Source organism: Strongylocentrotus purpuratus, unplaced genomic scaffold (assembly GCF_000002235.5).
Source record: "Strongylocentrotus purpuratus isolate Spur 01 unplaced genomic scaffold, Spur_5.0 spur5_scaffold_6, whole genome shotgun sequence".
Taxonomy (NCBI): Eukaryota; Metazoa; Echinodermata; class Echinoidea; order Camarodonta; family Strongylocentrotidae; genus Strongylocentrotus; species Strongylocentrotus purpuratus.
In genome coordinates, this window is record NW_022145612.1 from 27,936,811 (window position 1) to 27,964,716 (window position 27,906).

Here is a 27,906-nt window from a genome sequence, read left to right on the forward strand (position 1 = left end):
AAATGTATATAATGGAATGTTGTGAACACTTTCTTTGATAATTTCCTTGTAAATCTAGAACACTGTTACCCTGGAGCCCTGTTAAGACAATGACCTGTGTGCAGTAAACTATACCATAGATGCCATACATATAAGTTGCATTAGCTATTCTCTGAAGAATAAAAAATTGCCCTAGATGCAATCTGTCATTCCTACAGTTATCGTGGAGTTATTTATCTGAGGTTAATTTTTGCTTCTATCCCGAAATTGATTCCAAGAAAACCTACCTCTCTGCCAATTCTGTTCTTGATTTACTGAACCTCTCCTTGGCTAAATATGCCATCACAGAACCACCCCCAAAATACTCCTTCACTAACACTCCAGCGGAATCATTGCGTACGATCAAGGCTCCGAGACCGGTCGGAAATCCAAACATCTTGTAGAAGGAGATTGTCACAAAGTCTGCATCGCATGTGCCGAGGTCTAGAGGAGATGTACTGACTAGGGCTGCAGCATCCAATACCACGTACCAGTTACCACGACAACCGGTTTGGTGATGGAGGATGCCATCTTGAACCTTCTTCACCCATCGCAGAGGGTACTTGTGTCCACAGAAATTACTCTGTGCTGGGTAAGCAAACAGCCCATTAGGAAGCAAGTTGCATTCCGAATCATCTACTGTCCCGTTGATCTCATTGTGAGAGCTAATCTTATCAACACTAGACACATTAACGGTGCATAGTTTTTCCATGGTATCTTTAGACAAACAGAGGCAATCAGCACCTTTATCATGAGCAAGCTCTCTCATCCCAACCACAGATGTATGGTTATCCTGCAGATAGCAGAACATCCCTCTCTTCTTTGTGCCAACCTCGTTCCCGTCATGGCTGTCAGTTGATGATGATTCTATCGTCCGGTGGCATGATTTCAAGCCAGACCAGTCGAATGATTCGGCAAGTAGCTTCAGGGCCCCGGTGCATCCCGATGTAAATATAACAGTGTGTTTCTCCGGTGTGGTGTTGAAGTGCTTCAATATCCTGCAAAGATTATGAAAAATAGTCTGAAGCAGTAAAGATATGAATTCAATTAAATAACAAAAATTATGAATCAACTCCCTACCTTCATTCATGACATAACAGAAACAATGACATGCTTGATCATGTATAACCAACACACAAAAACTTCAAGAATACCTTATACCAATAGCATTTCCAATAATTCTTTGAATATGGTAAAATTAAAATCTAAAAGATTTTTTTAAATCAATTATATAAGTGTTGACCTACAACTGTAAACTGTTACAAAAAAGTCTGCTTCTAGAAAGCTCAGGGGGGATTCCAATATCAAGAAAATATAGACAATTTTCAAAATTTAGTTCAAATTTTCAAACATGGCAGACATTCAAATTGTAAATTTTCAGTAAAACAAGCTAGCTGTTTTGATATACATTCAACTTTAGAAGGTGACCTTTCACCTCTCTTTATGCAAATTACCTGAACCTGGTTTGGTCGATGGTTTCAGTACACAGACTGCTGCTGGACGAGCGACTGTGTGGGTTACCATACAGATTCTCTCTCATGTCTCTGCTGAAGCCATCTAGTTGACTGGAACATGGAAGTGTTGCTCCTGTGTGATCTAGATACACTGTATCTATGGGGCATAACGAGAGAGGATGAAATAAGGGACTATTTAAAATTGATTTTAGTTTGCAATACAATGCTCTTATTTCCACACATGTATACATGTAGCTGCATTACTAGACCGAAAGCTTCAGTCTCTCTAATCGTCGGTTGTTCCACTGAGACTACGTCTGGCTCCACTAGACCTCCGATTATAGAGACTGAAGTATGTCCCATCGGGACTGTACAGGACTGTACAGAACAAATGGTTCGGTTCGACCGGACCGCGATGAATGAGATATGCAACAAGATTTTCACTCTTTACATCCTCATAACTGCTGCAATTATAATAAAAATTAAAAATAACATATATATAGCTTATTTGACTTACGATAGCTTCCTCATTTAGATCCTAAATTAATGATTAATCCGAGAAAGTCTCGTCGTCAACATTATCCGTCTTGGTTTTAGTTGATGAATATTCATTTTTTCTTTTCGAACGTCCAATAGCTACCGTAGCTACGTACGAGTCAGCCCGGCTTGACCAACAAACTCACACGAAACGAGTGCTCTGATTGGCCATTGGCTATGTTTTGGTAGGAATTGACCCGGAAATATATATCGGCCGCCGGGTCATATAGCTCTATGTTCGAGTGCATGAACGTGCATGAACGTACCGTTTCACAGTTCAAAGATACAAATTGGATAATTCATATAAGTAAGTCTGAAAATTTCACATTCTATGATAGGTTAGTAAATTTTGAAAACTGTAATTAGGAGATATATAGACCGACCTAATTTACATCTGATTTAGAAATCAGAAAATTAGATCTAAATAAAGAAAATCGGGAAGAAAATGTCGTGAACGAAAAGATGCTCATAGGCACCCCCACGGTACGAGATCTCTGGGTTACCATCTGTATTGGGGAATGACAACAAATGTCAGTTTTATTAAAGAAATGACCCAAATCAGATGGTTATTTCTGTCTACTGCATTACCAGCTGTGTATTAAAAACTGTTCTATTGATTCTCAACATTTCAAACACCACTGTTCACTGAAACTCAACTGAGTTCGATCAAAATCGGTACTTTAGTGACAATTGATGACACCTAAATAGCATTAAAATACTTTAATCTTTTCAACTTACCGATGTTAGAAAGAATATTTTGAAAATTCAAATCGTGAGTCTAGTGTCAAACTTGCCAATCGGCTATATCGTATTCATAATTGTGTGCATTAGTGTGCAATTGCGTGCAGTGTTTGTATTGTGTGTAATTGCTGCCTCTCAGCATGTAGTACAGCGCTAAAGGTCAATACATATTAGCATTGACTCTCTATGCTTTGCTGGAGTGCATATTTCCACTGTCTCACTCTCAGTTTATAGTGGAAAAGATATCAGGAAATCTTCCTCCTATTCTTTGTGCCTGTAGGCTGTAACCACCCATAAGTGTACAACAAGGCAAATTTGTATCTATTACACAACAGTTATAAATAAATACTTGTTATTACTCATATCAAATAATGATCATAGAAAAAGATCAATTTTATCACAAGAAAATTAGATCAATCTATCAGTAGACCTATCACAAGTTTGTTTTACGTTATTAAACACTGATTGGGTTTAATGGAAAGTAACTTAGATTTAGTTCATGTTGGTTTTAAAAATGAAATTAATTAAACATAATATATAACACATATGAAACGAATTCTTTCATTATTCTAGATCAAATTCGAATTCTGAATTTGTCTAGAGACTAAAAATTGACATTTGACATTGAGTTTCAGGCTTAGGTCTATTTTTCTATTTATTTTATCAATTTCATCTTCTAATGTTTGCATAAAGAGAAAATAACATTCTTAGTAATGGACATACATGTATGATACTGATATTCCAAAGAAATACTGAAACGTACTAGTCTATGTTACTGCCCTTCAAGTTCAAACATGACACTCTGCCATAGAACTTACCGATTTCCAAAAAGTATGATATGGGAAAAATTTTCACCACATGAGTTTCAACGAATGGGACTAGCCTCTCAAGAGGATCACAAAAACATGTTAAATTTCGGTACATTCCACGATATAATAAAAGAATTATCAAGGCAGCTATTACTTACTCTTTAGCTGAGGAAACTCGTCTGTTCTATTTGAGGAAATCATGCTTAATAAGGTCTGTTTTACTGTGGGAAGTTGGGAACGCCTCCGATCCTATCAACTCTCACATACCGTAAGTAAACACGTTAAACGGTTGCGTAATCAATCCATCCCTGTCGACAGTCGAGACCCAGCCCATTTTTAATCGTAGGATAGCAAGTGAAAGTCGACGGACTAGTAACTCAATGATGCTATTAATAATGAATCAATGTTGATCAATACCTAATGTTAGTAGGTCTAGTGCATATGTGCTTTAGGATTTGGGCTAGGGTTCGGGGTACATTTTGGGTTACAGTTATGATCAAGATTATCGATTGCCATGGGATTCCTATACCAGCAACGGGTACGTGCGCCACGCCCCTTTACTACTCCCCACTGCCCCACCCACCTCTTTAATTTTAATAACCCCCTCTCTCTTCTCCTCCCCTCCTTTCTTTCTCTTTCTCTCTTTAATTTCCCTCTTCCTCCCCCCTCAACTGGCCCTCTCCCTGTGCCCCATTGATTGTCTCTTTTTCATGTTTCTTGCTTAATTGTGCGAGTTGACAGGTTATAGCCATTTCCAATCATCTAAACAAAGGCATATATGCTTTTCTTCTTTTTTTTAAAGTATAATAACTATATGACTGTTGATATAAGATTACAGGTATATGATTACATATCTTATATTCATCTAATCAACTGCACATACAGATCTAGAGTTTAATGGTGTAAGTAAGTAAAGTCGCACATAATATTATTCTCCAGGCCGGGAGATTTACTGTCAACCAAATCCGAATTCCATTCTTCTCTCAAAATATGTTTTTTAATTATTATTTTTTATTTGTTCATGTTATTTCATATGACTTAATACAATTTTAGGTAAGAAATCTGTTTGTATGGAGAGTTTTATGTTAACAGTTATAAATACATTGGAGAAAGTTTTTCATTCAAATACTATATCAAGATGATGAAAGCATTTCTATACTATACTACTGATACTAAAAAATACATCAGCATGTATTAAAGGTAATACAAAGTTTTGGTATGGGGTCATGAATTTGGTTCCAATGAACATATCTGAAGCGTATATGCCATCCTACAATATTCAGGGATCGCGTTGTCGCATTTGAAATTGAGTCTAAAGTCATGAAATTGTAAATAATAAACTCTTTATGTTGTATAGCTCCCTCTCAAGTTCGAGATATTAATTAAGCCATAAAACAATATTTCTTGAGTAACATCGACCGATTGGTTATTTCCGTCTGGAAATTTATATATCCCAACTACATATTCTGAGATTTTCATGGTCGCAGTTATAATTGTATGGCCGTAAGCGCTGTTTGAAATTTATCAAAATTTACCAGTGTTATTCAATTTTACTAAGCAGAAGTGCTCTAGGGGCTTAATTTTCTAGTGCTTATAATACATCCACAGGAGCATCCAAACATATCAACATAGTAAAGAATCACTATCCAGCCTATTTTCACAATTTCCCAAAATTTTGTATTACCTTGAAAGAGACAATCTGAGTTCTTAAATCTTTAAGACTGGAGGAAATATATTATTGAAACAAATGAGACAATTCATCATATTCTTAATCTATTATTTTAATGAGCAAAAGAAACCTCATAAAAACACTTTCTTTACATGACGAGACAAAAATGCACAAAAAACATTTACCCTTCAGATGAAAAAGCTATTCAACATTTGAATCATGAATGACTACATTATAAACTTTCAATAATTTGATTTAATAGTTACATACTGGTACACCTCATAAACAATTGTTTTCCTTTGTACATTTCAACATGTTTATATACAGGCGCATTCAGCATCAATGCATTACAGTTCAATTTACAAACACCCCATTTCAACATCTATCAAAAGAGACACAAAACATGTATTTTGTTCTGAAAATGTGGGATGTCTTGAAAACTGTTGAACACTGAGCAAACTTTTGAAGTCACTGTGAATGTTCATTTGTTATTTTTGGTATGGAGGTTAGCATTGGGAAACACATTACCAAATAGGATTGTTTAATGACGTTTCATTTTATAGTTCGTGATGAATTAAAGCTGTCTAAACATAAAATGTTTTTCTTCATTACGGAATCCTGGGAAAAATTTTCAGTTGCAATTTCATATTTTCAGCACAGTTTGGCAAAAGAACATCGACAATTGATTTGGTCAAACTAAATAAACAAACAGGAAACATCAGTTACATAAATACATATTGCAATGGAAAGAAGACATTATTTATCATGGATTTACTGCCCCTTAAATCTAATTGCAAGAACGTATGGCAATTCTTGGTGGCAAATTCAGCGATGACACAGATAATTTTTTGGGAAATAGCCATGATTAGATCATCTTTTTTCTTTTTTTGAAGTCCTCAATCCAATAGTACCAATCCGTAAGCTTATTCAGAGCTTTTCATCAAACCCTAAAATAAGTATTTTATTGACACTCTCTCCTGTTTAAGATAAGTTAAAATAACTGCTTTATTTATCAAAAAAATTAAAATGGAACAAATGTATTTATGAAAAAAATACTGAAAAGGTCAAGGAAAAAAAACATTTACAAAATATTTACTTGAAGTTCTTTGAATTTCATCAATCTACCGTACTTCCTACGAAAGTACTGTGAACTGCATGTATGGTTGCTTAATCTGCATTAAGACATTTTGGCATTAATGACAACTGTCACAAAGACATATGATAATAAAGTTCAAATGAAGCACTGTCACAAAATAAAAATAATGGAGTACATTTTTGGTGTTTAAATCTTACTGAGAACAATAATGATGTTAATAATAATAACCTGGATTTTTACAGCGCTTAACATCGCCGTCTTTGAGCGCTTGAAAAATGTATTATTACCAATTCATCAGATTCATCCAAACATGCATGTACCACATTCAGTAGGAAGTTTCCTACCATTTAGCAAAGCCAGTCACGGAGTACCAGATTTAACTGTATATCATGCCAAAGGATATGCACTCGTACCCATGATGTTTGCATCTTCGGTCAAAAGATCTAACCACTGACCGCTCAGCTATGACAGTAAATGTACATGTCTCATTTATTCACTTGTAACTAGGCAGGCAAACTAAAATTACAAGTAACAAAGTTTTGTGTGTCAGAAGAGGGGCATTCGTAATGCATTATTTCCTTGATAAGGCAATTCTACAAAGCACACAAAAACTTTCCAATTTCCAAGCACATACATAATGTATTCAGGCAAGTGTATTTGACATCTGCGCAATATTATAGTCTGACAATGAAAGTAATGCATTTAAAAAAAGATGAATAACAATGGCCTTTCGGTGTGTTGTAATTCATTTACATAGGTGTGAATTATTTTCATGCTAGTGATTAAATTAACTACTTCAGAAATGAAAAAAAATAAAGAGGGAGGAGAAAAGAAAAGGATTAGGCAATACTTGTAAAAATCATACTGTACTATAATACTATATGAATTTTGATATTCAAATTGACATTTTTCTTCATGCCTTTGAATAGTACACAAGATAAAAATACACTCTCACAAGAGGTTTTAACGATCTGAACAGAATTTGAACCCCCCAAAATGAAATAAAAATATCCATCTACATATACGAAAATCTTGAAAATCAGACTTGACTTAATGATATTTCTTACCAAAACATATAACATGGCAAAAGGCACTCCTATTACACTGAAATTTCAAGAAACAATCAAGAAGCAAATCAGAAATATGTTCCCAATGTAATACAGTGTATTATAATAATGTTTGTTTGGAATATATGAAGCACACTTGTAGTTGGTCATAAAAAATGTTGGTAAACCTTTTCTCCCCCCCCCCCCCTACCTTAAAAAAAAGTTTCTGTACATGTCCTTCATCAGAAATTTTGAAGTCGATTGTTAGAAATATTTGGCCTTCTCAAAGTAGAAATGAGTTGTTAGGTTGACACAAATGATAGCTAACGTATCAACATTAAGTAATCAACCCTTTGAAAGATACATAGTAGTAGGCTCTTATGGGGAATTTGACACCACTTGGATGTAAACCCAATAACATTAGGATTAGCATTCGGTTTTATGACCAACGGGCCTTATCTTATGCTCTGCATTTTCGACCAATCGCCCCATATGGAAAAGTTATTATCTTACTTACATTTCCCTCAACCGAAGACTTTCTGAGAGACTCGGGTATGTTTCGATGGAACTACGGTTTGCTCTTTGCAGACTTGTACACCCATTAATGGCATTTCCACCAAGTCTGGTGTCAGCAACTTATGACCTTACTGCACACTGTGACACAGAAACTGACTACTACCTCCCTTTAAGCTCATTCACTAATACTAGGCAGTAAACCACAGTGTTATATATAAATATCATCTATATATGCTTGACACTTCTATATCTTATAACACACAGATACTGAGTACCGCTATAAATATGATCTTTGTTACGCAGCTACTGTTTTTTTATATCCCCAAATGCTTTTCATTCAAAAAAAAATTCAAGAAATTAAAAAATGCCTGGTATTTAACCTCCAGTTTCCAACATCATCTGTGAATGGGTAGGATTCACGTGAGATTCCTTTGACTTTGAGAAGAATACAATAAACCTCTACCATAGCATCATGAACAGCGGCTAGTTAATACTAAACTGTGTCAAAACCAGTCTCATAAACAATACCATATTTGTGACATATCTTCCAATTTGTCACATGACTACTAATTGAACATCCAGGGACCTGTTTCACAAAGCCTTTTTTCACTGACAAATGACAAAAATCAGTGACAAATCTACTGATAACCAATCAGAAGCAAGGATTTCAGTAGCTTATAACAAAAATTGTCATTTGTCACTGATGACAAGTTTTGTGAAACACCCCCCAGATACACCCAATTGTGGTACATATCACAAAGGAGATAAAATGGAATTAATGCTCTTTCATATATGGCTTTATATACACCGGTATATATCATTTGCCAAACTACAAAAGGTGTAGAAGGATTGCAAGGAATTCAATACAAAAAATTGCAATTTAATCTAAGGTCTCCCTATATGACATCATGGCAAATGTTTACATATCATCATATCCAGTCAAACCTGCTTTAGTGACCACCTGCAGAGAAAAACCACTCGTATACAAAGACCACATTGTTTTGTTTCACTTGAAAATGGTTTCTCATTGAAACATGTACTAAATGAACCTATACATAAAGACCACCTGCCTATAAAGATTTAAGGAATTCAATACAACAATCCATCTAAGGTCTCCCTATACGTAATCATAGCAAATGTTAACATATCATCATGTAAAGTCAAACCTGCTTTAGTGACCACCTGTATAGAAAGATCACCCGTCTACAAAAACCACATTTTTTCCCCCTTGAAAATGGTTTCTCATTGAAACATGTACTAAAGGAACCTGTACTTAAAGACCACCTGCCTTTAAAGACCACTTTTCTTGTCTCCCTTGGTTGGTCTTTGTAGACAGGTTTCATTGTATCTTGTTAATTCCCACCCCTTGAATTAATATTGTCTGAATTCTATAATGTGTGACTTGTAAAATGAAAAGGCTGAAGGTAATAGGAAAATAATACTGTACACTGAGCGCATGTACAGGCATTCTGAAAGTAACGTTGGTATAAACTAGCAAATGAACAGACATAAACAGTTAACAACTCAATTATTGACACCCCTTGTAAATTTGCTGTTATTTTGTGCTTTTCAGTATCTCAAGAATGAAAGGTGGACCGGTTGAATGAGGCCCTTTGTTGAACACTTTTAGATGTAAGCTCTAATAGGTCACATTCCCAAGAAACAAATTGGGACCAACAAATTTTTCACATACTTCAAAAATTACAAAACTTGGTAAGGGTATGAATAATTGAGTCGTTAACTGTATAAAGTAGAAAAGAGAAAATGTTATCTGAGTTGTTCTACTTCTGGAGCTTCGTTCCTTTCAGGTGTTTCTGTTGTACTCTCGGTAACATCAATGTGGTCTCCCGCTTCATCCTCGATAGTCTCCTCTTCTTTCTCGATAGTCTCCTTTACAGGAGTTTCCTCTGTGCTCTGTACCTCTGCTGATGGTTCCATTGTTGTAGTGGGTTCTTCAGTTTGGTTCTGGTGGCTGGAGGTAGATTCCGTCTCAGACCCGCTGAATTCACTTCCACTGGCATTGGAGCCAGAACCTCTTCTCTCGGGATCTACTGAAGACACAAAGAGATGGGGAATACATTTAAAATCATGCCCAATTCTAAATTGAGATCATCCCAACTTTAATAGTTAAAATCAGTCGTCAAAGAAAGATGAAGTTTCATAAGAAATACATATCCTTTAATGATTTCTTAGAAACCTAAAGATTTGATGGACGAAATTCAAGAAGAATAAACAATTGGAGATCATGAATAAATATAAAGAATTACTTTTGTGAGAAATTATTGGTTCATTTTTTAACTTATTGTCAATGTCGCAATGATTGCACATATTTGTTAAATAAGAAGCACATACAGACATGCCTACATATGGATACAGTGCTAGCTCAACACACTAGGATTATAGGGAAATGAAACAATGACAGGTACCGGGAAAAAAAGGTACATGTATGATTGCATAATAATAATAATAATAATATTGGATATTCATATAGTGCACATATCCACCCTGCAAGGTGCTCAAAGCGCTCCAATATTACCCCGGCTCTGCTAGGCTACCAATTTCGGTGCTCATAGCATTCAAGGAATTCCTTCCAACCGGTCCCTATTTACATCACCTGGGTGGCATTGGACATAACAAATATGAAATGCCATATTGAGAACACTATCCATGTTCTGCTATATGACTAAAAACCAATGTCTTACCAAGTCTTGCTCCAAATGCAACAGCAGGTGTCTCAGGAAGCTTGGGAGCATTAGGTCGGACTTTCTTAGACGGGTTGAAGGTCTTGCAGTAGGCACACCTAAAGGCTGTGTGTAAAATTATATCAAAGACATTATTACTACCGGTAAACACTGTCACAGAAAGGTGTTTTAGGAAGCTAAGGTGCACTGGACCTGAAAGATTATGGTAAAGAAAACAAGATCTTTCATTAAATAGATTTCTTATGTAAAATGATGAATTCATTGATTTGTATAGATTACATGTGTTGATTCCTTGGTCTATCATTTCATCATTTATGTGTGTGTAAATGTGTGTAGATGATTTACACATTTTTAATATGAATAGACTTGAAGAAACGGCCTTTGGCTGAGACAAGTAGTTCCTGTTCAAAATAGAAATATATCAACATTTTCTTTCCACCAACTACAACAACACCAACAAAAATGACATATAAAGGCTATTGGTAAATTTGATTTAGAGTTGCATCTGGCTTCCACCTTCAACAATCAACATGAACTCATATAAGAATAACAGTAGGACTTACCAAGATATTCATATTCCTCTTGTAGAGCCATGCCATTGTGTGAATAGCAATGTTTGCAGATGAGAGCATACCTGCTCCCTGGTCCGTCCCCAACCAAGTAACCGACCAACTTGTCAAAGGTAGTCTGTTCTTGTGATAGGATTGGTCTGACTGTACCTGGAGACCCTGAATTCAACAAGAACAAGACGGGTTTTTTTGTTCAGTGTATATGATTGCATTTTCTTGGTTTCATGTGTTTTGACCTACCCAGTACCCATCCTGGACATCAGTGCCCTCTCGTCAAAAATAAAGAAAAGGGGGCCTTCCATGTTAAAGTTAAGACAGTACACGTTACCGGACCACAATGCTGCTGTCTGTTACCACAAAAAAATACCATCAGACTACAGTAGTCTTAAGGTCAAACCAGTGTGTTCATTGTTCACCAGATGATACAATGTGTACTCCAAGTTAACCCTTTTTTTAAAATTAATTTAAAAAAAAATTGTTTAAAAAAAGAAAGAATAAAAGAATTGGCAGCTGTCTATTCAAACTTAAACTGTCATAAACAAGACAAACTACTTTTCATTTAAACTTGTACATGGCATCTGAAATGTACACTTAACCCTACCTCCCCCTGCCCCCCCCCCCCCCTTTTCCCCCCTCTCCGTCTCTGTCTGTCTGTGTCTCTCTCTCTCTCTCTTCTCTCTTTCTCTTTCTCTTTCTCTTTCTCTTTCTCTTTCTTTCTCTTTCTCTTTCTCTCTCTCTCCCTCTTTCTTGCTGGACTTACTGATCATCGCAGCTTGAGGTGATTGTAGCATTGGTTGGTTCCCTAGACGAGCTGAAGGTCGCATGGGGGTCATGCTTGGAGATCCTCTTCCGCGACCCCTGCCCCTTGCACTGAATGGTCTCTGGCGCAGAGCTAGAACAACAACAACAACAAACAAAAAGATTTACTCAACACTGATGATAGCTAAGGGAAAATTAATTCCACTCACTCACAATCCATTTGTTTGAATCAGACAAGAAAAGAAAAGAAAAGTATAAAATCATGAGGAAAATTAGGTTGACTGTCTGCTATTGATTAGATCAATGGTTTGGCATTGTATTACCTTCTGCTGTATATACAACTAAAATCAATATATAATAATGATATACATGTTGTCTGTACTCTGTACACACATGAGGATTAATGATAATAATAATAATAATAATAATAATCATCGTTTAGACTGCGCTATACATTATGAAGTACCATAGTGCTTCAATGTAAAACGACTAGCTCTGTGGAAAAAGATGGGTCTTCAGTTCTTGTTTTTTAATACAAGTTTTTATACAGCAGCAACTTTCTGTGAGGAGCTTTGATACATTCAGACAAGAGTTTATTACCTATCTTAGGGACATACAAGTTGCCACTGATAAAAGCTACTCTAAAAGTAACTGCAGTTTTCCTCGCTCTACTTACGATTTCCAGGTTTTTGTACACATAACAGCTCCATGCATTTGGTTTGAAATGGGCAATGAGTTAAAAATATGGAAAGATAATTATCCTTAGGATAAAATTGTATTTTGTGTTTTTGATAGCTATAAAAACAGATGGCAGGACGCCGAGGATTCAGACGAGGAAGTAGGTTCAAAACTGAGTCACGTCTTTCAGATATTGACGTCTGGAAAAAACCCAATACATACACACACACACACAAATCTGGGCTGACTTCATATTTAATGAGTTTTACACATCTAAGATAACACAGATCTTTGATTGAAATAATTGTCTCTTCAACAAATTAAAACAGCAAACAAATACACAATACACAAGATGCTTTGTAATATGACAGGAGTAAGTTGGGGAAGATGGATGAAATGGAATACAGGGGGGGTTTTCACAAAGATCCTAAGTCAAAATTAAGTCTAAGTTGCACGTAAATATTATGGAGAGCCATTTGTAGCCTTAGAATAAAATATATTCAAAAGCAAAAATTAAAGTTTTTTAGACTTTTCATAAATTCCACATCAAGAACATGAAATCTCCTTGATAATAGAAAATATGAATGGTTTAAATCAACATTTTATGCCTTTTAAGATAACTTTTAGGAAATATTTTCAAAGATGCTAACGGCTTTCCATAATTGGTAAGTCCAACTTAGAGATAAGTTCAACTGAGGATCTTTGTGAAACACCCCCTGATGTACCTGGTGTTGGTGTTTGTCCTCTCCCAAGTGCTGGTGTCTGAACGGGGGTCAGAGGTGGCAAGGTCGCACTGGGGTCAAACTTCTCAAGGATCTCTTTGGCTTTCTTATAACTCTCGTTTTCCTTCACATCCTCTAGCTGCAAGAATATATACATTAACAATGTGCATGCAGTTGAAGTTTTTAAAAAAAGTTGAGTTCTGGTCATGCGATTGCATTGTGAAAGAAACGTTGTGGAATTGATCAAAAAAGGTCGATTATCTAGCATGTGGTGTGTATTGCAAGGTTCTGGAATCATCAAAATGATAAAAATTTGGCCCAGTGTTGGTAAAGTTATATGAAATTATACACAGAAAGATGTATATGGGACTACACAAAAATGTGGCATAAAAATCTGCCCCAAGTTTTATGCTGTTACGTGTCATATTGAGAGTATTAAGGCATTTAACGAGCCATGCTTTTCAGGGAAATATTTTTTTCTGATGTTCTTCCACACTTGCATAATAAGATGATAACGCTCACAAATTATTTGTCACCTCTTCCCAGAACTTAACCTTCTATTTAAGTCGAGGTCAGGAATGGAACTTTATTTCAAAAGAAAATGGCAAAATGTGACTCTGAATGTTGATAATGGATGGAGTAAATGGGCTATTTCTTGAAAATTTACTGTATCACAAACGGTGTAAACATCGACACACACATATATACATGCATGTTGAACTCTATGCTTATTAACCGTGTAATGAGATACTGGAGTACACTCCCAGACTTACAGGCGAATACTCAAATACTTGGGACGCAATGTTTTTTGTTTTTGTTTTTTTGTTTTGTTGCCACCACCATACTACGGGAGCAGTATCCCAGGTCCGTCTCCGAAAACTCACATGATTTTACTTCGAATTGCAGTTGAAGGCGCCGATTTAATAATAATAATAATAACAGTAAACAATGCTGTTTTAAAACCAAAGATGGCAGAATAATCCATTTTCCTCCGAGTCCAAACAGAAATCCGGACATTTGGTCCCAGTTTCTGAGTGGTGAGTTTGAAAGTGATTGAGCTCGGAAACATTTTTACTGACGGTACCATGCCAGCGGCAGGCGCTCTCCCTGGCACGGGTAAGCGTCGGCCTGGATTGTGCCAGGTGACCGTGATTTTGTTTGATTTTTTTTTTTAAAATAATTTTTAAAAAATAAAAAAATAAAAAATTGCGGTCGAATATTTGAGTACGAGAAATTGTACTCGAGCAGTTGTCAACAGTGCGGGTACTCGAGCATTAGACTACTCGTCGCAGCCCTAGTGCGAGTATTCGAGTACTCGTCGCAGCCTTAATGCTTATTTCCTTTAATCAACATGTACATTGTCTCAGTGTAAATTTCGTGGGATTCTGCAAAATTCAACTCAAATGAATACTTCTGAGCTGTTTACTCCACAAATGAAGTTGCAAATTTGAGATTCCGAAGAAAAAAACATCAACTTACAACGGTCTTTTTCTTGTTCCTCAATTCTTCAAGGGCAAGATCTAGAGAAAGAGGAATCAAAACAAACATCATTTTCCTGATTTAGCTTCTAAATAATAAGATTACCAACATTAGGATTTTAGTGCACTGAAATTTTCTAGCCAAAATAAAAGATGAATCTGCTTCAAATCATAGACAATGGTACTACTGCCCTAAGGTCACTATGATTTTGAGCTGGTATAGCTTTTCCTCTTCCAAAGAAGCATGATATCCCTTGAAATTTAGATTTTCTTAATCATGACTATTCAGATCTTCGGTCATTAAGATTTGACAAGTGTTAATGTCCATTTCTAATGCTACTGCAGTCCTATTGCAAATTATTCCAAAATCAGTTTGTGTAGTGTGGTGGGCTTTAGAATTCACACTTAGTTCTTTCTAATAAACTTCCTAATAAGTTTTTGTATTACCTGGAACTCGGATAGGGCAGATCACACATGAGGATAGGAAAATAATTTTTTAATCTTATTTTCAACATGGAATCCCCAAACTAATGTCAGAGTACTATCCCTGAATTGGGTAATCTAGTTAATCTAAGTAAATCTGATCCTGCTTCAATCAATTCTGGTGTTCTTCTACACTAGTACAGCATTTAATTTGCAACAAAGTCCCAAGTCGGCTTGGGCCTATGATTGATTCTTTCAACACATGTTTATGCTTACCATTTTTAGCGATCCTCTTCACAAAGTACCAATGTAACGCTTTCCGTATCAGCCAAATTCTGCATGAAAAGTAAAAAGAATGCATAAGATTATAATCATTAATTGTAATAGAAAGTTATTTGATTGCCAATATCTTATGTGATATTCCATGTTCTCAAATTTTTTTTTTTAAGGTTCAATCAATGAATATGACAAGACTGTCCTAGGCATCATCACAATCACATACACTGTTTAATTTATGTACTTACAAGAAGGGAAAGAGAAGAAGTGGTAAAATCTGAACAACTCTCTGTAGCCAAGTCGTAGCATTGTAGAGGAAATAGAAGAAGAGTGCCATTATCAGGTATCCAATGACCGAGTAGAGCAGTAAGCTGCCCATATAGTGCTTCTCCAGTTCGACATTACGTCGCTTAGATCGAAGTAGCCCGTCGATGTCTTTATCGATCCCTTCCAATATCTCCACTGTAGTCTTCCCTTTCTGTTTAAAGACAAATCATGATTCAGATCATTTATCATTCATGAATTAAAACACTTAAAATCTGAGTTGATCTAGTGAGCTTTATATTTTTTAAATTCAAAATAAAATTGGTTGATTTTCTTATCAAATCAATATACAATCAATGTTATTGTAGACTAGAGGTAGGAAGTTAATTTCTAAAAGTAAGACAGCTCAACACTGACAACAGTAAAATTTTGGCATGCCATTACTCCATTAGTGCCGTCGTCAAATACAATTTCATGTAGATTTAAACTGTTAAAAGTTAGACCTCAATTGACAAGAAAAGCCAGACGTCTTTTTAATTGAAAAATAAAAATGTAAAGTGAAAGATTGTAAAATTAACAAACTGACAAACTGCAAGCTGATAAATTCAAAACCCGGTCAATCCAATTTATTAGTAGGGTGTCTGATCGCGCACCCAATGTTGTGTGCTAAAACCCTTCCCATAGAGATTGTATGCTTCCCTATGTGGTCTACGTGCATTGCGCGACCATCCAAAATTGGTCAATGATTTTATGAAAAAATTTGAAATTCAAACCTTTATAACAAATGATCCTGAAGGTGAAACTCAATAAATGAGGTGTCATATGAAAGAGCAGGTTTTTCTCCATATTCCCCATAGGGGGCCACTCCCAGAATTCTAAAAATATCTTGGTCAAAACAGCGATTGAAATGTTGTTTGCATCCTAGCTCCAAAATTTGCCACTTTCCTGAGCTGCGCCCCCGCGGCTTAAGCAGGGCTAGACGTATGGATAATATCCAGATGCTTTTTTTTTCGCTAGCCCCAAGGGATCATTTGTTATAACAGTTTGAAAATACCCTTCCCACATTTTTGGAATCAGCTAATTAGGGAGGCGTGAGCTCCGCTCAGTCCAAACCATGGTTACATCGTAACATGTGCGCTTATAGTGAATGAAAGTATGGGTGGCCGATTCTCGCCATAGAACCCGGAAGTGAATACACGTTGTAGTCAATGGCAATATCGCGGAGACAACGTTGTCTCCGCGATATTGCCATTGACTACAACGTGTATTCACTTCCGGGTTCTATGGCGGGAACGGCCACCCATACTAGTCAATGGCACATATCGCGGAGACAGCGTGGCTCAAGCTTGCAAGTCGCGCATTGGCTGAGCAACTTGCGTACGATATGCATACGCTTGCATATCGCGCGATACAGCTGTTTGGCTAAATTTAGCAAAACAACATAACTCTGCGTGTACGTCTTTTTCGTCGATTCTGAGCAAAATGCTATGAATATTTCAGCGTTTTGAAGGGGCTGTATCTTTTGATAGAAACATCGGCGAGACTTGAAATTTGAAATGTATTATTTTGATTACATTTTTAATTCAAATATCAAACAAAAATGGTGAAAAACGATCCCAAATTGAAAATTGAAAAATCGTTCAGACACCCTATTAATTAGTAAAGTTTACTGGTCTATTAGACTCTAAAATTAAATCATGAATGACTCTGTCACAGGGAATGTGTTGTTGCGCAATGATTAATCCCACGTCCCCATCCAAAACCACAGGACCATCTATTATGACCTTGACTGACAATACATGTTTAAGTTATTTTTTTACTTCACTTCACTTCACTTCAACAAGTTAAGCACTGTTAAGAGAAACCCACTAACATATATTTAAATGTATGGGACCAAAGTAAAGTCTTTAAATTCAATCTGCCCATTTATGCCCCTAAATACATTATCACCGGCCATGAACTCACCCGGAACTTGGCCAAGATGGCCCCCATTTTCCTCCAATTATGATCCCGGAAAATAGAGAACGTGAAGAATATTGTAAGTGGCCAGTGGATCGTTTAATTGAAAATATGATCAGTCGATTAGAAATTTCTGGTGGCAATAAACTGTCGGCTTCTGCGATTTTTTGTCACAAGGTGGCGCGCAATTCAATTTTGCACTGCGCGATCGCGAGCTCGAGCGCAGAAAATGGTGAAAATATAGCAGGGGCAGGTTGAGGATTTTTTTTTTCCCGGTGCCTTTTCACTCCCGAATTCTTTGAAAAGCAAGCAAGCACAAAAAAATAAAAATAGAAAAATAAAATAAAAGAATGACAAAAATGAAACAAACAAACAAACAAATAAAATATTTATTTTTTATTTTTTAATAGTAATGATAATAAAATAATAATAATTTTAAAAAAAGACGTCTCAAAGGATTGATCTGATTTTGTTTTATGGGGCGCGGTGTAGCCCATATATATCACATGATGGAGAATTGTAGCTGCTGGGCGTCTTATCGTATCTCGACCAAGACGAGCTTATAGGCTAAGCAAGATATCTGAATAATATATCACCCCTTTGTATAGCACGTTATGTTAGCATAAAAAAGAGAACATATTTTAGAAAGATTAAAATGCATGATGGGCAGGATTAAGCGTTGCATGATTATATGGGGGAAAATTGTCATATTATGTTCCCCCTTCCCCTTGCATGGTCAATGTCCTACTTCTAGGCTTCTGTGCATCGCTGATATGTAATGTTTTTAATGGCATAAATAGGCCAACCTCAAAAGAGGATATAGGGGAAAAAACAACTATTGTTATAGTATTGAATAATCAACAATTCATTTATAAGTCTTCTTGTTCACTGGTGAGAAGAGTACCCTGTCTCTCATTATCCACAGCAGGAACATAATATTATGCAGATTATTAAATATGAATTGCTTTCTATGAACAGTACTGCTATGCATCGTGAAATGCCTTATCTACTTCAAAACACCAAACATTGCTCAGGGTGACGAAGCCCCTCCCACATCGACTTATTTGAATATCCCCTGTAACATTTTCTGAAAGGATGCCCTAACCAAATCCAAAATTTTCTACTAACATCTCTCAGTGTGATATTTTGATAATTTACTATTCCATCCATTGTGATAATGTATTATAATTTGCAAAACTGATGATAAAATGGTACATTAATAATAAAAATCATCTTGATCTTCGAGGGGTAAGAAATTGGCTAAAAGCTTAAATATAACGCTATTCTTTTACAACACCATTATCATCTAAAATGTCATAAGCATGGATGCGCATGCATTATGACGTCAGATACAGAATGCGCTAGGTTTCGCGTGGTGTGTATGGTGATTACTTTGTTTACTTACTGTATGACCAGTGTTTTATTCAATCACTTGCGAATATCATCGGTATATTGAGTTCTTTACTTAGTATTCGAATTTGCTTTGTTTGCTTTAAATAAATATGGGGTGCATACGCAGCAAACCAATTCATCGTCAGGATGAAAAAGAGGACGGCTACGTCTTCGACGACATTGATGAATCACAAAGTACTGGATTCAAGCTGGACATCGTCGAAGAGAGTAAATCTTTCGAAAGGATTGGGAACGGTAGGAAATACAATTTGACAATTTGAAGCTCATGATGTAGATATATAAACGCTTATTGAATTATAGTTCAGTACAAATGGGGAGGATTGGGTTGGAGAGAGAAATATAATCAAAGAGTAAGGGTGAGGGGCCGGGGGAGAAAGAAAGGGGACACTCCTGATATAATAATATTCGTATACAACTTTTATATCTACTAACAAGGAAATGGTTCTTTCTTCAAAAAGTAGAACTCAGCAACAACAACAAAAAGGCAATTCAAATTATTTTTTTCCCAACCTTTAGTTTTATTATCAATTTTTTTTAAAACAAATATAATTTCCCATAGTAATATTCATCTTGCACAAACTTGCAAATGGTATAGTCGAAGTCCCCGTCCCCACCCCCTTTTTTCAAAATATTTGTTTACTTTTAAGACCAATCAACCTTTAAAAACTGATTGACCAATTTATTCATTTGGTATTAGTTGGACAAAATAATGTCAACAAATCGAGAACGTGAATCCCCATGGGCTTCTCTTTTAATCTTTAAACAAAAAAACATGTTATACATGGGTTATAAAGGTTTCTAAACCGATAACTTCAAACATTACACTTATTTTATAATTTGATAATGTAAGAGGATTTAATATATTTTTCCCAAGGAGATGCCGTTGCAGCGTTAGATTTGGGGGACGGACGAACAGAGAGTTGTGATGACGAAAACACAACGGAGAAATCAGTTGATGATTATGCTCTGGCAAGTCGAATGCAACTTCTGAGGGTATGTACCTTTATCCCCTTCTCGAATCTCTTGTTCTTTATTATTTTCTTCATCTCTGTTAGTGTCACTATCCATCTTTCCCCCTCCTCTTTCTACCTAGCTTTCTGTTACACTCTCTCTCTCTCTTTGTCTTTGCTCTGTATTTTTCTTTCTTACCTCCTCCTTTTTTTGGCGCTCCCTTTCTTTCTCTTTTACTCTATTTTTCAACTTTTTTTAAACTCTCTCGTCCCACTCTTCAATAATTCTCCCATTTTTATATATGAATATTTTTGGTGGGGGACGTCAAAACAGTGAGCTTATTTCCCACGCGAAATGGAGATAATACTGGTTAAAAAGATGATTAAGTAAGAAAAGCCGACCTGAAATCTCTCATATCTCACAGACTTGTACAAATCGTAAGTAATCGTAAGAAATCGTAAGTTTGACAAAAGAACAATTTAATTAATCAAGTGCTCGTATGGCTATTTTTCAAAGATAACTCTAATAAGTTATCGTTACCTTTCAAATATGTTATTCCACAGGATATTGCAGAACTTCAGATGACACAGCTTAGACTGGCCCGTGACAGGTTTCACCGGTCCATCATCCAAAGGGATGCCAGTAGAGTGGTTGCATCACTGAAGAGCCATCAATTCTACGATGAAGAGTCTGAAGACATCCAGACTAATGGAGAGATGTCTTTGACGGGGAAGGACGAGGAGGAGATGGATGAGGAGGAAAAGGACGAGGACGAGAAGAAGGACGACGAGGAGGAGAAGGACGAGGAGGAGGAGGAGGAGGAGGAGGAGAAGAAGAAGGAAGAGGAGGAGAAGGACGACGAGGAGAAGGACGAGGAGAAAGAAGAAGAGGAGAAGGACGACGAGGAGGAGAAGGACGAGGAGGAGAATGACGACGAGGAGAAGGACGAGGAGGAGAAGGACGAGGAGAAGGAAGAGGAGGAGGAGGAGGAAGAGGAGGAGAGGACGAGGAGAAGGAAGAGGAGGAGAAGGACGAGGAGGAGAAAGACGAGGAGAAGGACGAGGAGAAGGAAGAGGGAGGAGGAGGAAGAGGAGGAGAAGGACGAGGAGAAGGAAGAGAGGAGAAGGACGAGGAGAAGGACGACGAGGAGGAGAAGAAGGAAGAGGAGGAGAAGGACGAGGACGAGGAAAAGGACGACGAGGAGGAGAAGGACGCGGAGGAGGAGGAGAAGGACGGGGACGAGAAGGAAGAGGAGGAGAAGGACGAGGACGAGGAAAAGGACGACGGGGAGGAGAAGAAGGAAGAGGAGGAGAAGGACGAGGAGAAGGAAGAGGAAGAGGAGGAGAAGGACGAGGAGGAGGAAAGGAAGAGGAGAAGGAGGACGACGAGGAGTTGGAAGGTGACGACAACGATACACAACTGGCAGATTTTGGATACTTCCAGGTTTGTTTTTTAGCCTGTCCCCTTGCTTATTCAAACTTCGTTTCTTGAAGAAATCTTTTGACTAGAAAGTAAATTGAACCTGATATGTTCGAGGCACGAATCTTTATACAATTGTGGTTTAGACAATAATCGTTAAATCTGTTTTGGGATTGTGAATGTAAAAAGTTATAAAAATGTAATAACAATCACACTGTAGTTCACAAATTAGAAATGACTATTCGCAGATAACCGTGTTTTTTAAGTAGAGACTGTTCAGGCGGGAAGAAATTTTATAAAATAATTTTTCTAGTTAAACATAACTTTGGCATTTTAATTAAACGATTCAATTTAACAAATTTGATACTTTTCTTTCACGAAATCTGTAGGTCTTTGCTTTTTACTATAATAATAAATTTGTATGTGTTCGTCTATCAAAACAGTTCAAAAGATTAGACCAAACCAGGATGACCACTCGAAGACATAGCAGGTTGCCGCCATCATCGAGTGCTATTATTGACCAACCCGTCGAAAACGAATGGATAATTTTGGATGACTATAACAACCTTGACGCACCACACCAAGTTTATTCCCATGATATGACAACAGACTTGAATCAATCACAACCAAATGATGAAGAAAGCAGTATTGATGAGGACAGGGAAAGAGGAGGCTACAATGGCTGGCGAATAGGAAATCAACTAACCCTGCTGTCCATTGCCAACAAGAACTGCAGACGAACACACAACCAAGAGAGATTGATATCGATTCTGTAGTAGCAAGGAAAAAATTCCCGTGGATGCGCTAAAGCTATAGGGGTGGGGGCTGCATGGGTCCAACGTTGACATGCTGCACATTGCAGAACAGAAGTTAACATGGGATATGGTCACCGTGGTCATTAATGCATTGATGCAAATAATGAACACCAGATTTGGGATGGGAGAGAGAGAGAGAGAGAGAGGAGAGAGAGAGAGAGAGAGAAAGAAAATAAGCATAATACAAACATAAATAAATCATTGGGCTTATCTGGTACAACCACATACTGTTTCAAAACTTGTCTTTTTGTGTCTGTAAAGAAATCAAAATAACAAGTGAAGGTGATGGCGTTGTTAATAATGATAATTATGAGGATAATGAGGATAATGACGATGATGATGATGATGACGACGATGATGATAATGATTATAGGTCTTGTGGTGGCAGTTGTGATGGTGATTTTTGTTTTTGTATTAAAAAAAATAACAGAACTTTTAAGACCAATCGACTTCTGAAAACTGAATGACCAGATAATTCATTTGGAATTAATAAGACAAATAATATCAGCGGGTATATAGTACAGTACGAAAATGTCCATGAATTTCTCTTTAACAAAAAAGGGAAACATTTGTGTAATGAATTTGTGATAAGGGTGACGCGAAACTTGTTATTTCTCAAAATGTACATGTGTACATCTCTTCCTTTCAAATTCTTTCACTCATTTTATACCGCTTATTATTAGTTTTTAAATACATCTCTTTCATTTAGAAATTGTCTCCCTTTATTATCTTCTTGAAATCTGTCACTCTTTATCAGTGGCGTACCTGGGGTACTCCGTCAGGGGGGGGGGCAAGCGACCGAAACAAACAAAAAAGGCGATGCTAATTTTCACTTCTGGCGAGCGAGCGAGCGAGCAAAAAAAAATCTTTAAGTAACGTTTGGTATATAAACTGGTATTGTTGCAAGTTGGGGTGGGAACATTCACTTGTTAGCGACGTTAATTTCATTTTTTTTGCAAACTAGTGTAGCGAGCAAGAAAAAAATCACTTCTTTTTTAATAATTGCCACTTAAACTTGGTTCAATTGTCCCATGCAGGGCGCGGGAACAATATTGTGTTTAGGGTGATTTTATACCCATTTTAGCTAGCGAGCGAAAATACATCTTTCTCTCAATGAATTGCTATATAAAATTTGTTTCATTGTTGCAGGTAGGGGGCGGGCACAATCGTGTTTAATCCTTGTCTAGATTCAGTTCCCCCCTCTCTCCCCCTCCTGCGCGAAGCGCGAAAGCTTTGACGTTTCATTAAACTATAAAAGAAAGAAGGCGATTCGTTGTACCGTTCTCGAATCTTAATCCTCGTCTGAATTCAGTTCCCTCCCCCCCCCCCCCTCCGCGCGAAGCGCGGAAGCTTTTACGTTTCATTAATTCATTAGAGAAAGAAGACGATTCGCTTTACAGTTCTCGACTCTTAATCCTCGTCTGAATTCAGGTCCCCCCCCCCTCTCGCGCGAAGCGCGGAAGCCTTTAAGTTTCATAAGATTATGAGAGAAACAAAACGATTCGTTGTACAGTTCTCGAAAATAATTCTCGTCTGAATTTATTTTTTCCCCTCTCGCGCGACGCGCGGAAGCTTTTACGTTTCATTAAATCATTAGAGAAACAAGACGATTCGTTGTACAGTTCTCGACTCTTAATCCTCGTCTGAATTTAGTTTACCCCCTCCCCCTCCTGCGCGATTTGCGGAAGCTTTGACGTTTCATTAAACTATTGAAGAAAGAAGGCGATCCGTTGTACCGTTCTCGACTCTTAATCCTCGTCTGAATTCAGGTCCCCCCCCCTCCCGCGCGAAGCGCTGAAGCTTTAAAGTTTCATAAGATTATGAGAGAAAAAAGATGATTTGCTGTTCAGTTCTCGACTCTTAATCTACGTCTGAATTCAGGTTCCCCCTCCTGCGCGAAGCGCGGAAGCTTTTAATTTTCATTAAATCATTAGAGAAAGAAGACGATTCGTTGTACCGCTCTCGAAAATAATCCTCGTCGGAATTAAGTCCCCCCCCCCCTCCCCTCCAGCCCGCGCGAAGCGCGGAAGCTTTTACGTTTTATGAAATCATAAAAGATTGGTATTACCGTTCTCGCCTCTGAATTCTTGTCTGAATTCAGGTTCCCCCACTTCCCGCGCAAAGCGCGGAAGCTTCACGTTTCATAAGATTATAGAGAAAAAAGACGATTCGCTGTACCGTTCTCGATTGTTAGTCCTTGTCTGGGGCGGCGGCGAAGCCGGCCCCGGAAGCATAGAGATTTTAGGCGTTTAATTAAGGTCATATGAGCATATTTTTTTTAGTATACCTTATTATTTCGTGACACTGGCAGGTAACTATTTGGCGTTGGGTCCAGGGGGCGGAGCCCCCCAAATCAGGGGTTTTAGGCATTAAATTACCGTCAGATGAGCATCTAAGGGCCCGCCATAGGGCCCTTGGTGGGATCCAGGGGGCAGAGCCCACGGAAGCTTAGGGGTTTTAGGCATTTAATCACGGTCAGATGAGCATATTTTGATGCCTCATTATTTGTTAACACTGGCAGTTAACTATTCTTTCTTTCTTGCTCTCATTCTATTTTATTTCTCTTTAATATACTTTTTCAAAAAATGTGTGGGGGGGGGGGGAAGAGCTCGAGGCTCCCGATCCCCACCGTACCTCCTGCCCTGACATGGAGGAATCTCAAGAATCACATTTTTTGCCTGGCTGCAAATTTAGGAATTTGTCATTTTTGAACAAACACATACAAACGTATAATTTACTAAAAATCTCGGAAAAATCTCGGAAATGATGTCATTTCAGCATTATTTGTAATCCACCGTTGTGGAATTAGAAATAAACCACGTTTGAATTTGATTTCCACTACCCCCCCCCCCTCCCTATCAGTACGCCAGTATCTCCTCTTTTCCTTTCCCTTTCCTTCCTTCTCTCTTGTTTGTTTTATGGGGGGGGGGGTCAACAGCCTGGGAGGCAAAGCCCTTTCGGCCCCCGATCTCCTTCTTCCCCCTTTTCTTTTCTTCTTCCTCTTCTTTCTTTCCCTTTCTCCTTTCGCTTCTTTTCCTTTTTTCTCTCTTTTTTTTTGCGGGGGGGGGGGGGGGCCAAGGCCCGCTCGGCCCCCCCTGGATCCGCGCCTGACCTATTAGCGCCAATTATTTTCAGAGGGGAGGGGTTGTTGAGTGGATCGAAATTATGGGATAGCTTTAAAGAATAGATATCGATATATAATGCACAATACGATTGAAAAAAGCTGGAATTAATTGAACAATATTAATTGGAAAAAAACCCAGACCGTTATGCACTATCAGACAATTAGATTTTGACTTTCAATCACATTACCTTAATGACTATTGTCGGCAGGAAAAAAGTCTGAATGTTTAATGAATATAAGTTCTAGGGGCGTATATTAATATATAATATATACGCCCCACTCCTCAAATTAAGTTCATTGACGCTAATACCATCATTGCCAAAAAGAAATTCCAAACCAAAGTCCTGGGACTTCTTGAGGGCAGGAGATATCATTGCTCCACTAATGCTATGGTCACATTGCCCAAAAGTAGCCCGCTCGGCGGCCGAGCGGCGAGTTTTAGCGCGGAGTTAAAATTTGGGCAGCGCCTGCTCACTTTTCACTCGCCGCCCAAAATACGCTCGGTGCCTGGGCGGTCGCTGCCCGGGCACCGACCTAATCGCTGGGCGATGCCTTAATTCCAGCAGGGACCGAGCAGGCTACTGATCGGTCGGTCGCTGCTCTGATTTGTGACCATAGCTTAAGCGAAGATGCAAAAACACCCGACGACAAAGATTGATTTATAATAGCTGTCAACTTTAGATGCATAGGTGTGAGATGCTGCTTCAACAACCAGGTCGGAATCGGATCGAGGGTACAAGACTTAGTTGAAGCTTCTGAACTTCACTGTCTGTCGGCAACTTGAAGCGATCCATTTAGAGAGGTTTCCAAAGCTCTCGTACTTTCAGAACCAATACAACAATCTTCGTTTTCAGGGTGGTATCTGAATTTTAAAGAAAATAGAAATCACATTTCTAGAAAGTTCATTTTCTGCCCTTTCATATAACACCTTAATCAGGAAAAATGAGCCAGGAATAACAAAGTAATGCTTACATTAATATTTGATTAAACGAATTCGTTTTCACTAGCTACCTGCCGCTGCAACAAACGGAGTTGACAAAAGACTTAACTCCGTTTCGTTGACGATCAGCCATGTTGATGCACTATAGTTAATTTGGCAAAATCTGTCAGATACAATGGCATATTCAAACGACTGTATTATATCCATTGTCAATTCTGGGAAGAGGTACAGATTGAGGTTTGACTTAGAGAGAATCCCAATTCCTCCTCTTCGACGACAATTAGGCTCCGAGGAACGAGAAGCCGGGTGGAGTTATTTCCCCTATATTACAACATTATCCTCTTCTCGTAGCCATTTTTCAGTTAGACAAAAAACATCAATGTCATTCTCAATAGCTTATAGTCACACAGAATAAGAGATTTATTGCAATGACGACCTTCGTCATTGCAATGACGACCTTCGTCATTGCCTTGTTTTCGTTCACATTCTGCCCCATTAATATTCTCCTTATCGTCCAGAAATCCCATTCGTTTTGCACGTAGTGTTTGTTATTCCTAGTTAGGTGCTTTCCTCATGTCATTTTCCTTTCAAATTTCATAGGCATGGTCTCTAACATCTTATCAAGGTCACTACATTCTTCGATTTTCAAAATATTCATGCAGAACCGTCCAGGCGCCATTTTGTGCGTTTCTTGTCCATTTTAAGGCCTTTCTTTCTTCCTTCCCATCTCCACTATCCTAGATCCTACAAACCTCTAACAAATTCCTCTAGATAGTCTGAGAGATGTTCTTTCATCTGCGACATATAACTTGACCTTCAAAATGCCATTTTCGTACTCAAAATTCAAATCTGAAACTGACTCCGTCAAAAATCTCTCAAATTCTTGAAAAATGGACCCCTAAAAATCTAAAACCGCCATAACTTTTTCATATAAATTCCGTTTTGTGTTTAAATCTCACATTATCCTTATCTCATAATTGCTCATAGCCATGCCAAATTTCATGCTCCAATGACTATGCAAAACATAAATAGCGCCCTCTAAAGTTCTGGGAATTGGCTTTCTTTCTGTGGCCGTATCTCCATATATAATGGCTTGGCAACTTGAACCCGTACCTTTTTTGGATTTAGATACTTGAAGATATGCCCTTTCCAACCATATACAAAATTATATACCCTAACACTGACCAAATTTGAGAAAAATGCCCTCCAAAATCGCCATTTTCGAGAAAATTCCAAAATAACTTCAACTTGCTCTAAAATGGCGATCTTTATACCTACAATAATGAAACTTAGCAGACACATGTATCAATCAATATACGTGACAACTGTTTACTAAGTTTGGTAAACTTTAATGACGTCAGCGCAAAGTTATCGCTAAAAATGATGAATTTACTATGCATCACGTAATAGCGTGTTTAATGCGTTCAATACACTGCGCGCCAATGACAATGGTGTCAACCTGACCGCAATGAAGTGCCCTTTCGAATGATACCAAGTATGGTATATGTTCACACAGAAATTGTGAGTA

At 37.6% G+C, this 27,906-nt stretch overlaps 2 protein-coding genes and 1 pseudogene across 3 annotated transcripts in view; all 3 read right to left on the reverse strand.

Annotated features, from left to right (window-relative positions):
• The window catches only part of LOC583644 (molybdenum cofactor sulfurase), an 11,718-nt gene extending 7,895 nt beyond the window's left edge, over positions 1 to 3,823 (reverse strand). The window contains exons 1-3 of the mRNA XM_030999946.1: positions 3,718 to 3,823; positions 1,473 to 1,629; positions 267 to 1,016 (exon numbers count right to left, since the gene is read on the reverse strand). Of these exons, the coding sequence (XP_030855806.1) occupies positions 267 to 1,016; positions 1,473 to 1,629; positions 3,718 to 3,760 (950 nt within the window). The 5' untranslated portion in view covers positions 3,761 to 3,823. The remainder of the gene's footprint in view (positions 1 to 266; positions 1,017 to 1,472; positions 1,630 to 3,717) is intronic.
• Positions 3,824 to 8,890: 5,067 nt separating this feature from the next.
• Positions 8,891 to 17,865, reverse strand: LOC755194 (endoplasmic reticulum junction formation protein lunapark-B-like). Of its 2 annotated transcripts, none has more exons than XM_030972824.1 (9): positions 17,723 to 17,865; positions 15,742 to 15,971; positions 15,494 to 15,552; positions 14,796 to 14,836; positions 13,320 to 13,455; positions 11,918 to 12,049; positions 11,152 to 11,316; positions 10,589 to 10,693; positions 8,891 to 9,934 (listed from the first exon to the last, which is right to left on the reverse strand). In XM_030972824.1, exons 1-9 carry the CDS (start codon positions 17,747 to 17,749, stop codon positions 9,654 to 9,656), a joined length of 1,176 nt encoding a protein of 391 aa, XP_030828684.1. In that variant the 5' UTR covers positions 17,750 to 17,865; the 3' UTR covers positions 8,891 to 9,653. The 2 variants fall into 2 exon arrangements, with proteins under 2 accessions (XP_030828684.1, XP_030828683.1); XM_030972823.1 differs by having other exon boundaries at positions 8,891 to 9,937.
• A 2,891-nt stretch (positions 17,866 to 20,756) lies between these two features.
• Positions 20,757 to 27,243, reverse strand: LOC115929864 (annotated as a pseudogene).
• Between the last annotated feature and the right edge of the window lie 663 nt (positions 27,244 to 27,906).

Bases quoted from the DNA above. Each gene is read 5' to 3' on its own strand.
- LOC755194 (XM_030972823.1), bottom strand. From the start codon at position 17,749: ATGGGGGCCATCTTGGCCAAGTTCCGG. The intron at 12,050-13,319 runs GTACATCAGGGG...TTGTTGTTCTAG, and splicing joins AGGACAAACACCAACACCAG to CTCTGCGCCAGAGACCATTC. The intron at 10,694-11,151 runs GTAAGTCCTACT...TTTTACACACAG, and splicing joins AGAGGAATATGAATATCTTG to CCTTTAGGTGTGCCTACTGC.